At 60.0% G+C, this 13,987-nt stretch overlaps 6 protein-coding genes across 6 annotated transcripts in view; 4 read left to right on the top strand and 2 right to left on the bottom strand.

Annotated features, from left to right (window-relative positions):
• Positions 1–3,910: 3,910 nt before the first annotated feature.
• VDAG_09975 (mevalonate kinase) lies at positions 3,911–5,491 on the top strand (the record flags this gene model as incomplete). The annotated part of the gene is made up of 2 exons (XM_009655732.1): positions 3,911–4,129; positions 4,208–5,491. The coding sequence occupies 2 exons, from the start codon at positions 3,911–3,913 to the stop codon at positions 5,489–5,491; spliced, it is 1,503 nt and encodes a 500-aa protein (XP_009654027.1).
• Positions 5,492–6,267: 776 nt separating this feature from the next.
• VDAG_09974 (CaaX farnesyltransferase alpha subunit) lies at positions 6,268–8,248 on the top strand (the record flags this gene model as incomplete). Its single annotated transcript, XM_009655731.1, has 3 exons — positions 6,268–6,319; positions 6,414–7,199; positions 7,273–8,248. The coding sequence occupies 3 exons, from the start codon at positions 6,268–6,270 to the stop codon at positions 8,157–8,159; spliced, it is 1,725 nt and encodes a 574-aa protein (XP_009654026.1). The 3' UTR covers positions 8,160–8,248.
• Positions 8,249–8,442: 194 nt separating this feature from the next.
• Positions 8,443–9,196, bottom strand: VDAG_09973 (uncharacterized protein; the record flags this gene model as incomplete). Its single annotated transcript, XM_009655730.1, has 2 exons — positions 8,443–9,080; positions 9,151–9,196. The coding sequence occupies 2 exons, from the start codon at positions 9,194–9,196 to the stop codon at positions 8,443–8,445; spliced, it is 684 nt and encodes a 227-aa protein (XP_009654025.1).
• A 460-nt stretch (positions 9,197–9,656) lies between these two features.
• VDAG_09972 (methionyl-tRNA synthetase) lies at positions 9,657–11,586 on the top strand (the record flags this gene model as incomplete). Its single annotated transcript, XM_009655729.1, has 2 exons — positions 9,657–9,893; positions 9,949–11,586. The coding sequence occupies 2 exons, from the start codon at positions 9,657–9,659 to the stop codon at positions 11,584–11,586; spliced, it is 1,875 nt and encodes a 624-aa protein (XP_009654024.1).
• A 608-nt stretch (positions 11,587–12,194) lies between these two features.
• Positions 12,195–13,057, top strand: VDAG_09971 (N-acetyltransferase; the record flags this gene model as incomplete). The annotated part of the gene is made up of 3 exons (XM_009655728.1): positions 12,195–12,216; positions 12,270–12,349; positions 12,428–13,057. 3 exons carry the CDS (start codon positions 12,195–12,197, stop codon positions 13,055–13,057), a joined length of 732 nt encoding a protein of 243 aa, XP_009654023.1.
• A 114-nt stretch (positions 13,058–13,171) lies between these two features.
• The window catches only part of VDAG_09970 (L-serine dehydratase), a gene marked incomplete at both ends in the record, with an annotated part of 1,323 nt that continues 507 nt past the window's right edge, over positions 13,172–13,987 (bottom strand). Inside the window, one exon of the mRNA XM_009655727.1 lies at positions 13,172–13,804. Within this exon, the coding sequence (XP_009654022.1) occupies positions 13,172–13,804 (633 nt within the window). The remainder of the gene's footprint in view (positions 13,805–13,987) is intronic.

Below are 13,987 nucleotides of genomic sequence, written 5' to 3'. Positions count from 1 at the left end.
ACTCATGGCTATCCGAAGGCAGACATTTCGCCCGCCATTATTGGTTGCTTGCAAAGATTGGACGCCGGAGCCGCGAGGATTTCCCACGCACTGGAGGAACTGTACATGTGTAGCCTGGGGGGTTTTATTACTCGGGATATGATTGTGACCTTGACCTGGCCTCCCAGATTGCCCTAGACAATAACATGGGCTGGTCGTGGTCGCTGGGACGCTGGTATCTCACAGCCGATCTACGTCCATTGAGCGAGCTAAAGCCTCACGGCCCAAACGCGCTGATCTTGACACACCTGATTATGGGGATACAGCCAGTAGAGGCGTCAGATGCCTTGCGGTGGAAGTGTGCCCGTCATGACGGGTCAAGATCAGCTTCTCGCAATGTTCGCAAAGCAGTGAAAATGACGGCGCATATGCATTCCTTTTGTTTCTCGAAAACGCCCGACCAAGGCAGTCGTGGCCTTGCTCCTAAACTTCGGGCGACTTACGCATTTTCCCCAGGAAAACCTCGACCATGCAGGACTCGGATTTTGCTGTTACGTACATCCCCGCCAAATGTCGCCAAATGTCCCAAACTCTGAACCGCTGCGTGAGTGGCACCCAGTCATAGGTTAATCGCGAGCAGGCAACGGCTGTCCGAAACCAGGTCCCTCTCCCAGCATGTCGCCAACCTGAGAAGCGAAAGTTTGTGCAAGGCGGGGAATAATGATGAGAACGGGAACTGTATTCATAGTGATGACTATTACGAATTGGATATATGACTGGGGCATGGTCCTCCATGAATGCTGCTCAATACGTATCCTTTTGGCATAATTGAACGGCTCGAAGGTTACGGCTTTGTGAAAGCTGCCACCAAGGCTTTCAGCTATCCTCCCCTCAATATCTGCAAGCAGGTGGGCAGGAGCTTCAAGCCCCAGAAACTAAAGAAACCCTCTGTTTGTACACAGAGACATAGTGAGAAGCGGGTTTTACTCCAAAATTCGTTCTTACAGGCTTGTGTCAGTATTTCATGTCGGGCTTGTACCCGCCAAGCTGGTGGTCAGAAAGCCATAGAGGCTTCGGCTCCGTCTTCTTAGTTTGCCTGAGAGTTGAGTCAGGTTTGGTATTGTAGTGGTCTCATAAAGCTCCAATGTTTCCTCATCATTGACATAACCGTGGCAAGCAACGTGATGGTTTTCGTCGTCATTCTGTCTGTCCTTGAAGCAAATTTTGATGTGACCACCCAGGGCATCAGAGCGTGGTTTGGACAGAGTAAAAAGATCTTCCGCCCCAAGTCCGCAGGCAGTGGATAGTAGGTATGCGGTCAAACACATCTAAGTTCTGGCCCTTCACAGTTCTTATATACACGTTCTCGTAGTCCCTAGCCCCTGATTAGCCCTGGGCTCTGTGGCTCCCCGGCGGCATACCGACAGCTTTTTACCACATATTTTACTTGGTACGTTTCTGGGTACCGATTTATGACTAAATAATGATGATCAGTTTCAAAATACTCTTCCGGTGCCATCGCCTTCAGCTTTTATGGAGGATTGCGAACTATTCTTTGACCTTAGGTTCAATTAGCATCTCTTCTCCTCCCTCAGGGCGGCTACACGCTAAGAATCTGGGCCTGCAACTTGATGGACTCTGCCGGTGCTGGTTTAGACTACACGCAATGTCGGCCCCGGTGAGTGTGACATTGCAGGTGCTGAAGATCAAGGTGCCATCGATTGAGGCCCTTCGGCCCACCTTCGCTTTCCGAAGCTAACAGCAGCTCAGGTACCTCTATCCGGTGCAACGAGACATTGATGTGTTGGGCGGAACCTACGATGAACATGTGCTGCAGTTTGTCTGAAACTTGTCGTCCTCAACACCTCTCACCGACTCTTTCCGGTACCGCGCTTCGTCAAGCACACTCCTTGTCTGGTGGAGAAAGTTGAAAGCAAGACCGGATGAATACTTAGCATGTACACAACGCCAGCACTGCTGTCAACCGGCTCAATCGTTCGGGCAGATTAACACTGACACTGCTCAAGGATGTCTCTCCGACTTACTGTACCTAAGAGGGTGACCCTTCCTGCGCAATGTCCTCAAAGTCGGAGGTAGCAGACACGATGTTTAGCCGTACTTTCTGGGCGCAAGTCTCTGTATCCCTGCCTGGCGGATGACAGCCAAGTCAGGGACTGTCAGTGTTGTTGCATCGAGCATTTGTCCGGTGACAATTGTTTGACCACGCAGCGTGCCTCATTTGTGCACGCAAGGGCTGCTGCAAGGACTACCGACTGCATGATGGTGAGGAAGTCATGACGACTCTCCATGTTCCAAGGTCGATCTCTCTCAGTGTGTCACCAGACTTGGGGGCCACGGCGGCCGTCAACGGTGACGAGTGAAGTAGTGAGACCTGCGGCGCTAGTCCCAATACGTCCTGACGGATGAGACGTCGGCCCACCACATCGTCAGCCTCTGGGCCTGGATCCTTGTCCAGGAACTGGAAACCTGGAGATGGGATGGATAGTTGTTTGGTTGTTAGGACACTTTCCCCATTATTGTCTTCCAGCCAGATGGACAAGACGGACTAGCGAACCCGATCTGCGGGTTCAGCCTACGCTCTGTATTGTGGAGGAAGCCAGAGGCAATGCGCCCCTCCATGCCTACCTAGGTACAGTCATGCGACCAAAAAAACGACGGATTTCCGTTCCCACACGAAAACACATAGTTTTCTTACCTCTATTACTAACTCTATAGATCACTATAAATAATGATTCTAATAATACGAGTAGAACTTTACTGAATCTATAGCGTCTATTACTTAGATTACGAATAGCTATTTTATTTATTTTAGATAAGTGTTTTGAAAGTTAAATCAGTATTTTTTCATAACGGCAATCCGTCGTTCGTTTCGTCTCCCCACTGTACGTTAGGGAAGGCCCCAGAGATTTCCCGTGGCTGGCCGAGTCTTCGCTCAGACAGCAGTGGGCAGCACATTACATAGCAGGACTCGCTGGCTGCGCTGCATGACTTGTCTGGGGTCGGGGGGGGGCGTGAAGACTGACGCCGTCTTGATCGATACCGACGCTAACAGCTGGCTCGATGATTTCGCTGGACGTTACACAGCAGGCTGGGTCGATAGGGGCCTGTGTTAACCTGTGCTCTAGTCCAGATTCTGGAGTCTCCATCTGGTCTGGGATGTGACCAAGGGACTAGCAAAGAACTAGGAAAAATGGAGAAGGCTTCTTGATGAACGAAATGGCCTCGTCTAATGAGATTATCTGTATTACCCACCCTGCACCTAAGGTACTATGTAGGTACCTAATAAAGTACCCAAGGTACCTACCTGGTAGGAGGTACAGTGCAGCTAGCGCCCACATCTCCATGCTTTGGCGCTGGCCGGACCTGTCACTGCGTTTGCAGCGCCGCTGTACGTGTACCTGCTGCTGTACCTGCTGCTGTACCTGCTGCTGCACTGCATCCCTGCATCCTCTACCTCTACGCCTCCTGCTGCGGCGCGACGGCCTCGTCATGGACGCGTGAACCTTTCTCATGTTCCTTTTCCTGCTGTCCCAACTCTCCGCACCAACCGACCGAACCTTGGCTGATACCCTCCTCTTTTGGGCCTGCATTCCAAGTCCAGTCTTCCCCTCTTTCCAACAAAGACGTCAGTCGTTTTCCTTCGTTTCCTGGGGTTTCTGCCGGCTTTCATCCACCCCCTCGCTGTTTCAATTGGCCCTCTGGTTCGCTCTTAGTACATGCATGGTACATGATAGCCCCGTGACCGTTCCTCCACCCCCCCCTAATTCGGAAATCCATCTCCTTGTCCACCAACTCATCCCATCGGCCTTTCGCTCCGTCCTGTACGCCCCAACGGAACCCTCGACAACACTCCTCTGCGTGGAGCCTTCTGCAAACACGACCGCGGTACATGGCTGTGCGATTCCCCGACATGAGAAATACGGTTGAAGGCCTCAATGGCGCTGGCGGCGCGGTCTATGTCAACGGCAACGGCAACGGCAATGGCAACGGCATGACTAACGGCAACGGCGCCCTGTCGCATCGACAAAAGATGAACCGCAAGGCCTCGAGCCCCATGGCCCCCGCCTTCATGGTCTCTGCGCCGGGCAAGGTCATCGTCTGTGGTGAGCACGCCGTCGTTCACGGCAAGGTGCGTCTCTGGTCTCTGTCGAACCAGCGTCTTGTCGACCTACTTTGCTAACCAAACCTGCCTGCCCCCCTCCTTCAGGCCGCCATCGCTGCCGCCATCTCGATGCGATCCTACCTCCTCGTCACCTCGCTCTCTAAATCCAGGAGAACCGTCTCCCTACGCTTCCCCGACATCGATCTCGAACACACATGGAACATTGACGACCTGCCATGGCCCCTCTTTCACAGCCCCGAGAAGAAAAAGTTCTACTACAGCCTCGTCACGGACCTCGACCACGAGCTCGTCGAGGCCATGCAGCCGCACCTCGTCGGAATCTCGCCCGACAAGCCCGAAGAGCTGCGCAAGGTGCACCAGAATGCGGCCTCGGGCTTCCTCTACCTCTTCCTGTCCCTCGGCCACCAGTCGTTCCCCGGCTGTCTCTACACGCTACGCTCGACCATCCCGATCGGCGCCGGCCTCGGCAGCAGCGCCTCCATCGCCGTGTGCGTGGCGACGGCGCTGCTGCTGCAGCTGCGCACGCTGTCGGGCCCCCACCCCGACCAACCGCCGGACGAGGCGCGGCTGCAGATTGAACGCATCAACCGCTGGGCCTTTGTCTACGAATTATGCATCCACGGCAACCCGTCGGGCGTCGACAACACCGTGTCGACGCAGGGCAAGGCCGTCGTGTACCAGCGTCCCGACTACACGAAGCCGCCCGTCGTGCGGCCGCTGTGGGACTTTCCCGAGCTGCCGCTGCTCCTCATCGACACGAAGCAGTCCAAGTCGACGGCGCGCGAGGTGGCCAAGGTGGCCAAGCTGAAGGACACGCACACCAAGCTCGTCGGCAGCATCCTCGACGCCATTGACAAGGTGACGCAGTCGGTGACGAGCCTGATCGACGACGACGACTTTGACAGCGAGGAGGAGGAGAGCCTGCGCAAGGTGGGCGAGCTCATGACCATCAACCACGGCCTGCTGAACGCGCTCGGCGTGTCGCACCCGCGGCTCGAGCGCATCAGGGAGCTCGTCGACCACGCCGACATTGGGTGGACGAAACTCACGGGCGCCGGCGGCGGCGGCTGCTCGATCACGCTGCTGCGGCCGGGGGCGCCGGCCGACAGGCTCGAGCGGCTGCACGGCCAGCTCGACGACGAGGGCTACGTCAAGTTTGAGACGACGCTCGGCGGCGACGGCGTCGGCGTGCTGTGGCCGGCGGTGCTCAAGAACGGCATGGACGAGGACCACGAGGGCGGCATGGAGATTGACCTCGAGAAGTTCCTCAACGCCGAGGGCAACGTGGGCGTCGAGCGGCTCGTGGGCGTGCACGGTGGCGTGGGGGAGAGGGAGGGCTGGAAGTTCTGGCGCGTCGAGAGCCTGTAATGGGGGTGCCAAGGAGCGACGACGACGGCGACGACGCCGACCAAGGAGAAGAAGAAGGAGAAAAAGCCAGTCAGCAGGGGAGACGGCCTCGACCGAAACACACGAAGCAAAAGGGCGCATCATGAGGGTTGGGGGAACTCGCCTCTGCCCGGGGGGGGCGTGTACAGTATTCCTTTCATGTGGCGTCAAGAAAACGGGGCAGGTGGTGGGCGGACTGGGCCAAACAGGGTCAAAGCCAAGGAAGGCATTCATTCGCATTTTTATTGTTGTATTGCTATCATGGGAGGGAGGAGTATTGCGGGGTTCGACCAGCGGCCGTGTCGAGGGCTTAGACGACGTACCTTGCGGTTCCCAGTTAGATCCATTTAATCATCAGGCTAGAAGCTGTTTGGAAGTTATGACTATTGGAAGGTATGACTATTGAAAGTTATGACTATTGATTGATTTGTATGGCACTTTGGGCATGTGATTGTTCGACCCAAGTAATTGTTCGGCCCAAGTCATTGTTCTGCCCAAGTCATTGTTCGGAGCCCTTTCTGGGTCTCCACAAGGCTGGCGGTTCCCGCAAGGCTGGCGGTCCCCGCAAGGCTGGCGGCCCCTGGAAGCCCCTGGCAGGCCCTGGCAGGCCCTGGCAGGCCCTGGCGCTGGCTTCTGGTTTGAGCAATTCTCTCCAGCTTGAGCTCACCAGGTGCTACAGCTCTAGCTCCCAACACCAGGTTTGCCAACCCCTCTCTCCATCGGCGCTGCCCCCTCCCCCTGCGCTCTTCCGACACGACATGCCACCGAAGGCAAAGGTTGGCTCCAAACCCAAGGAAGCCGAGACGAAGAGTATGTCCATTTCCTATTGTTCTCGTATTGTTCTGGGCAGCCCGGCCTGACCCCTCCTCTGCATCCTGCCTACCCTCATTCTCCCTCAGCTCAGGCTTGTCACATATAATCCCCCTCACTGCCAAATCATTCCGATTCACCATTCACCGACTCTTCATCACTGTGCTTCCCTTGCTCGGCTCTCCAGACTCCTTTGCTGACTCTTCCCCCCCCCCCCCCCCCCTCGGTCCAGCAAAGACGAACCACTACCCCCGCCCCCAAAAGCCAACGAGCAGACCAGGGACCGGTTTTACGCAACCAACCCCGCCGAGGACCGGCGGGAGGAGGTCGGGCTCGACGCCCTTCCGCCCGCCGGGGGCCAAACCTGGGGCAACGCCGCCTTCCTCCCCCGCCTCGCCGCGGGGCAGGTCCACCTGCCGCCCAAGGGCGACCGCGGGGTTTGGAAAAAGGGCCCCCGCGAATCGCTGCCGCCGCGCGGCCTCCGGGCCGGCGTCGAGAATAAAAACGCACGCCTGGGGCCCCGACCGCCACGGCCGCGACGTCGGCGACCTCCCGCTCGACCAGTTCGCCGAGCGCACGCGCAAGCAGGCGAGCCTCGCCGCCCTCGAGGCGCTGCACCGCCGGTTCCGCCAGAGGCGCGAGCTGGCCGAGAGCGGCCTGCTGGGACCCGACGGCAGGGCGCGCGCGCCGATGACGCGTGACGAGATTGACGAGGAGAGGCAGCGCCGCCGCACCATGGCTGAGCTGAAGGAGGCGCTGTATGGCGAGAAGATGGGGCCGTACGCCACCGACCCGGACTGGGATGACGTCGTGCCCGTGTCGTCGGATGAGCCCGAGGGGTCGCTGGCTGCCATTGCCTACCCGGAGCACTATGCCGAGAGTATGTACTGCCAATGCCCGCACAAGGCGTCCTGGGGATCGCCCAGCAGCCAATACTGACACGAACAACAAAGTCATCAGCTACCTGCGCGCCGTCATGGCCGCCGAGGAGCACTCCCCGCGCACGCTCCGGCTGACGGAGCACGTCATCGCGATGAACCCGGCCCACTACACGGTGTGGCTGTACCGGTTCCGGATCATCCAGGCGCTCGACCTGCCGCTCGACGACGAGTTTGCCTGGCTCAACGGCGTGTCGCTCGACCACCTGAAGAACTACCAAATCTGGCACCACCGGCAGCTGCTGCTCGACCACGTGCACGCGCGCATCGGGTCGGACGCGACGGCGGTCAAGAAGCTCGCGCACGACGAGTCGCACTTCCTGCGGCTCATCCTCGCCGAGGACACGAAGAACTACCACGTCTGGAGCTACCGGCAGTACCTCGTGCGGCGGCTCGGCCTCTGGACGAGCAAGAGATTCGGCGACGCAGACTCTCATCGAGGACGACGTCCGCATCAACTCGGCCTGGAGCCACCGCTTCTTCGTCGTCTTCAGCGACCCCGCCGCCTCGACGCCCGGCGCCCACGCCACGGCGCCCGACGCCGCCGTGCCCGCGGCCACCGTCGACCGCGAGATCGCCTACGCCCGCGCCAAGATTGCCCTGGCGCCCCAGAACCAGGCCCCCTGGAACTACCTCCGCGGCGTGCTCGTCAAGGGCGGCCGGCCGCTCGCGAGCGTCGAGAGCACGGCCGTCGAGTACGTGTGGCGCGTCGGCGAGGCGGACGGCGAGGATGTGCGGAGCAGCCACGCGCTCGACTTTCTGGCCGACGTGCACGCGGAGAAGGGCGAGACGGACGAGGCGGCCACGTGTCTGGACCGGCTCGCGGACAAGTGGGATCCCGTGAGGGCGGGGTACTGGCGGTATCGAAAGGCGCAGCTCGCGTAGTGGGTGCTTGGGTCTGATGCTTGGGTCTGACGCTTGGGTCTGCTGCCTTGGGATGCTTTAGGGGTTCGGTATCATGTCACGAGCCTTACTCAAGTCATGAGAACGATGGTCTGTTGAAAATGATAAATGTCATGTGAATCAATGCAGCCGTGAACTTTCCGGTCTATAGCAGAGCACGAACTGCCAAACGCCTTGCATGCTCTGCCCATGCCGATCCCAAACGCCCACCCCTGAGCCCTCCCCGACCAGCTACAGGCTGGCAATGCAGCCACACCAAATGTAGCTATAAGCAGAAAACAGCTACAGAGAGCGAAAGTTCTGGCTCGAAATGAGCCAGCGGCGGGCCCCCTTGGGCGCGTTCCGGCCAAAGGTGTCCCAGTTGGGCACGAGCACAAAGACCTCGTTGAACGTCTTGGCGGCAGCCTCGCGGCCGCGTCCGTAGTAGAGGCGGCCCGTGACCTGGACGAGGACGCTGCACTTGGCGCCCGTCTTGTCGGGCGTGTCGGCGATGCCGGGGGGCGCGGCGACGACGTAGTCGGGGTTGACGACGTGGGCGTCGAACGACTCGAGCTCGAGGCGCACGAGGGGCGTCGTCGAGGCGGCTGACGAGGAGGAGGAGGAAGAGGCCTTGGGGGCCGGCACGCCGGGGAGGGGCGCCTCGTGGTAGTGGTCGTCGAGGAGGCGGGCGTAGGCGGCTGGGTCGGTGAGGGGCAGGCCGTTGATGGAGAGGTCGGGCGGGTGCGAGGCGTAGGAGGTCGAGGCGGTTGTGTAGAAGGCGGCGATGGCGGAGGGCTTGCGGCGGTTGAGGGCGTCGTAGTAGGCGTCGACGAAGATTTTGGCGGCTGGCTTGTCAGCTCTGGCAGCATCTACAGCTGTGGCAGCATCTACAGCTGTGGCAGCATCTACAGCTGTGGCAGCATCTACAGCTGTGGCAGCATCTACAGCTGTGGCAGCATTCGACAGCTCTGACAGCTCTGGCAGCATCAGACAGAGGGAGGAGGGACGTACTGTCGCTGGCCTGCTTGATCTGGACCTCGCGCGTGGGGAGCGACATGGCGGCGGATGAAGCAAGGTAACACTGGATCGTCGAGGTAGCCGGTGTGTGGTCTGTATCAGCGACAGCTCTCTGGCTATGCAATGCTCTGCAATGCTCTGCAATGCTCTGCAATGCTCTGCAATGGCTCTGCAATGCTCTGCAATGGCTCTGCAAGAGACAGCTTTGTATCAGTGACAGCTCTCAATGGCTTGCAATGGGCAGCTGTGAAGAAGCAGCCTTGGACAGCTCGGAGGAGCGAAAGTTGGTGGGGTCGCGTAGATAAGGATAAGAGCTTGCACAGTAATCAGAATCACTCGACGAGCCAAACACTGTGATCGTCTCGTCGCTCCTGCTCAGCTTCAGCAGCATCCATCACCTTCCCCTTTCCCCTGACAACTCTCTCCCCTCGTCTTCGGCTTCATCACCTTCACTTCACTTCGGCACCATCACATTGGATTGGTTGGCTTCGTATGCCATCATGAGGCCGATACGTCTTGCTGCCCGTCTGCCTCTACGTCGCCCATCACAGACGACACGCTCCGGCTGGGTCTGCCCGTCTTGTCACCATGGCCAGATACGCCGAAGCAGCAGTGGAAGCAGCAGCGGCAGCAGCAGCGGCAGCAGCAGCAGCAGCAGCGCCAGCGACAGGAGTGCCAGCAGCAGCAGTACCAGTGCCAGCAGCAGCAGCAGCGGTGCCCACGCGAAGCCCTTCTACGTGACGTCGCCCATCTTCTACGTCAATGCCTGTATGTGACGTCTTGCGACGCCAGACCGTGGCAGATCTCCCCGCTGACAGCCAGACAGCCCCCCATGTCGGCCACATGTACACCATGATCCTCGCCGACAGCCTCAAGCGCTGGCAGACGCTGCGCGGCCGCGACGCCCTCTACTGCACGGGCACCGACGAGCACGGCATGAAGGTGCAGCGCGCCGCCGCCAAGCAGGGCATCCCGCCCAAGGCCTTCTGCGACAGCAACGCCGACAAGTTCCGCCAGCTCGCCGCCGCCTGCGGCATCGACAATGACTTTTTCGTGCGCACCACCGACGCCGACCACGTGGAGGCCGTGCAGCACTTCTGGCACCTGCTGCGCGCCGGCGGCCACATCTACGAGTCGACCCACAGCGGCTGGTACTGCGTCAGCGACGAGTGCTTCTACGCCGAGGACGAGGTCGAGCGCGCCGTCGTGCCCCAAACGGGCCGCACCATCATGGCCTCGATCGCCACGGGCAGCGAGGTCGAGTGGACCGAGGAAAAAAACTACCACTTCCGCATGAAGGCCATGCGCGACAGGCTGCTGCAGTTCTACGACGACAATCCCGACTGGATCGTGCCGCGCGCGCGCATGAACGAGGTCGTCAGCTGGGTGCGCCACAACCTCGAGGACCTGTCCATCTCGCGGCCCGTGACCCGCCTCGACTGGGGCATCCGCGTGCCCGACGACCCCTCGCAGACCATCTACGTCTGGGTCGACGCCCTCATCAACTACCTCACCAAGGCCGGCTTCCCCGCCTGGGCCCCGGGTGACGAGCACCGCGGCGGCTGGCCCGCCGACGTCCACGTCATCGGCAAGGACATTGTGCGCTTCCACGGCGTCTACTGGCCCGCCCTGCTGCTCGCCGTCGGCCTGCCGCCGCCCAAGCAGCTGCTGAGCCACGCCCACTGGACCCTCGGCAAGAAGAAAATGTCAAAGTCGGTCGGCAACGTCGTCAACCCCTTCCAGGCCATTGAGCGCTGGGACCTCGACACGATGCGCTACGTTATGCTGCGCGACGGCGGCCTCGAGAACGACGCCGACTACGAGAACCGCTTCATCTTTGCGCGCTACGAGAAGGACCTGCAGTGGACCCTCGGCAACGCCCTCAGCCGCATCACGCGCAGCACCAAGTGGCACGTCGCCGACGCCGTCCGCTGGGCGCGGGACCAGCAGGCGGCGCGTGGGGCCGGGACCCGGGCTTCGACCGAGGCATCTGCTGACGCACCGCAGGCCCCGCTGCGCCGCCTCGCAGCCCTCGTCGACGAGACGCCCAGGCTCATGGCCGCCGCCATGGAGACGGACCTCAACCCGAGCACGGCCATCAAGGCGGCCATGACGCTGCTCGTCGAGGCCAACCGGTTCATCGCCGACAGCGCGCCGTGGGACAAGACAAAGGTGCCCTCGGACGCGGCGCGCAACGAGATTGTGTTCCACGCCGCCGAGGCCCTGCGCGTCGCCGGCCTCGTGCTGCAGCCGTTCATGCCCGGCAAGATGGGCGAGATGCTGGACATTCTCGGCGTGCAGCCCGCGCGGCGGACCTTTGCCTATGCGACGTTTGGCGGCGACGTCGAGTACGGGGCGCGCAAGGAAGCGGCGCCGCTGCCGCGGGGCAAGTGGACGGGCCTCTTCCCGCCGGCCGTGGCGACGGAGTAGCTCTGGGCCGGCCGCATGGAGAGGTATTGTAACAGGTACACAGATGTACACAGATGTATAACAGGTACACAGATGTACACAGATGTATAACAGGTACACAGATGTACACAGATGTATAACAGAGGTACACAGATATATAACAGAGGTACACAGATGTATAACAGATATGTACAACGGATGTACAACAGAGATGAAAATAAAGATGTACGAGACGAGGTGTACAAACATGGAAAAGAGGCACCAGAAGGAGGCATCAGTTGTATCAATTTAGGTAAGAAATAGTCAAGATGAGAGAATAGTCAAGACGAGAGAATAGTCGAGACAAGACAGCCAGCACCGCTCGAAACACATTCTATGCCATGGTAGTCATTTTAGTGTTTGTACGTACATTCGGCTCACGGTTGGCATCCGTCAGTCCCAGATGGTGTCGGCCATGTTCAGGTACGAGGCAGCGCCTTGTGTGAGGTTTTATCCGACCCGATTTTCCACGGCCATTTCCATTTCCACTGCCATTTCCATTCCAGCGACCCCAACCCAACATCCTCAACCTCGCTCACCCACCACGATCGCATCTGCCGAGCCGATCAGACCACAAAGCTCGATCAAGAATGAGGCTCAACGAGAAGACCGGTTCGTTGCATTCCCCCATGCATCAAAATGGACCACCCACTAAGCGACAACAGCCATCGCCACACCACAGGTGACCCTCGTCCCCTACGAGGCCCGCCATGTCGCCAAGTATCACCGCTGGATGAGCGATCCCGTACGTCCTCGTGCCTTTGTGCCTCCCGCGACTCTGCAAGGCCGTCTCCGCAGTGTCTGTGTCTGAACTTGGCTCCAGGACATCCAGGCGGCAACGGCGTCGGACCCCCTCTCTCTCGAAGAAGAGTACGAGAACCAGGCGTCGTGGCGCACCGCTGACGATAAACTCACCTTCATCATCTGTCGGCCACTAGCGGCTGGGGCAGCATCGACGGAGATCACAGCTGGCACGGCAGACCACGAGGACGCCATGGTCGGCGACGTCAACTTTTTTCTGTACCGCCATGACGACGACGACGACGACGATCAAGGCCGAGATGAGGGTGCTGCCGAGCCACCGGATTTCGTCGGCGAAATCGACGTCATGGTCGCCGAGAAGGGGGATCGGGGGCGTGGCGTCGGGTTCGCCGCCGTCACGGCCTTGATGGAGTATGTGCTCCGCCATGTCGACGACATACTGCGAGAGCATGGTCCGCGCAACGGCGCGAGGGTGCCGCGGCTGCGGGGTCTGATGGCTAAGATCCAGGCCGGCAACGACAAGAGCATGGCGCTCTTCCAGAGGGTGGGGTTCACGCAAAAGGGGGGCGTCAACTATTTCGGCGAGATGGAGATGGTGCTCGATCGGTTTGAGGAGAGGATGAGGTCGGGCGAGTTGGCGTGGCGGGCTGAACTTGAGGAGACGTATCGCGAGCTCGTGTATACGGCTTGAGGGGAGCTGGATGAGAAAGAATGGCAAGTAATTCCCTGTCCACCAAATCGCTACGTATCGACCATGTACTCCAGAGTCGGCCTTGATCAGCCCCAGCCGCATCACCCCTTCACCTCAGACCATGTGCGCATACGTGGCCTTGTACTCCTCAAGCACCTCGAGACTCACATTCGACCCTCCGCACACGACGACGACGACATTCTTCCTGCGCCACTCATCGTCCGACAGCCCGCGCCCGAGCGTCTCCCGCAACGCCCCGTTGTAGCAGACGGCCACCGTCGCGCCGCACGCCACCTCGACGACGAAGCGCGCATCGTGCGCGAACCGCACACACGCCATGGCCGCCTCGGCATCGCTGACGACAAGACTCTCGAGCCCCGCCGGTCCCATCTTGCGGCCCCCGTGCTCCGCCTGCCGGCGCGGGCCCAGCACGGCCTTGCGCCGCGCCCACTCCCAGGTCCGCTCGGACACGCGCACGGCGCCGAGGCTCGTGGCGATGGACGTAATGGCCGGCAGCGTGACGAGGCGTCCGGCCTCGACGCTCGCATGCAGGCTTTCGGCGCCGCGCGTCTCGACCGCCACGACGGTCGGCGGGCGTCCGCGCGGCCACGGCGCCGACGCGCCGCCGTCGCGCTCCACGTCCTCGAGACCCTGCAGCAGGCCGTTGACGAGCCCCGCCGCCGCCGACAGACGCACCAACTGCGGCATTGTCCACGCGCGGGGGCGTCTGGAGGATGATCTACCAGACTATCGAGAAGGGGCAGCGAGTTTTCTAGTTTTAAAAACGTGATAAATAACACGTAGTATGGGGGGAGTGTTCAAGAGATCGGGTGTTAAGCAAGCGCTGAGGTGCGAGGATAGGACCGGATTAGATTACAGATTAGAAGTGAGACACTTACTGCGTCAGATATCGACGTGAGCAATACAGAA

Source organism: Verticillium dahliae, genomic scaffold (genome assembly GCF_000150675.1).
Source record: "Verticillium dahliae VdLs.17 supercont1.30 genomic scaffold, whole genome shotgun sequence".
Classification (NCBI taxonomy): Eukaryota; Fungi; Ascomycota; class Sordariomycetes; order Glomerellales; family Plectosphaerellaceae; genus Verticillium; species Verticillium dahliae.
This window is presented reverse-complemented; position numbering and strand designations above follow the sequence as displayed.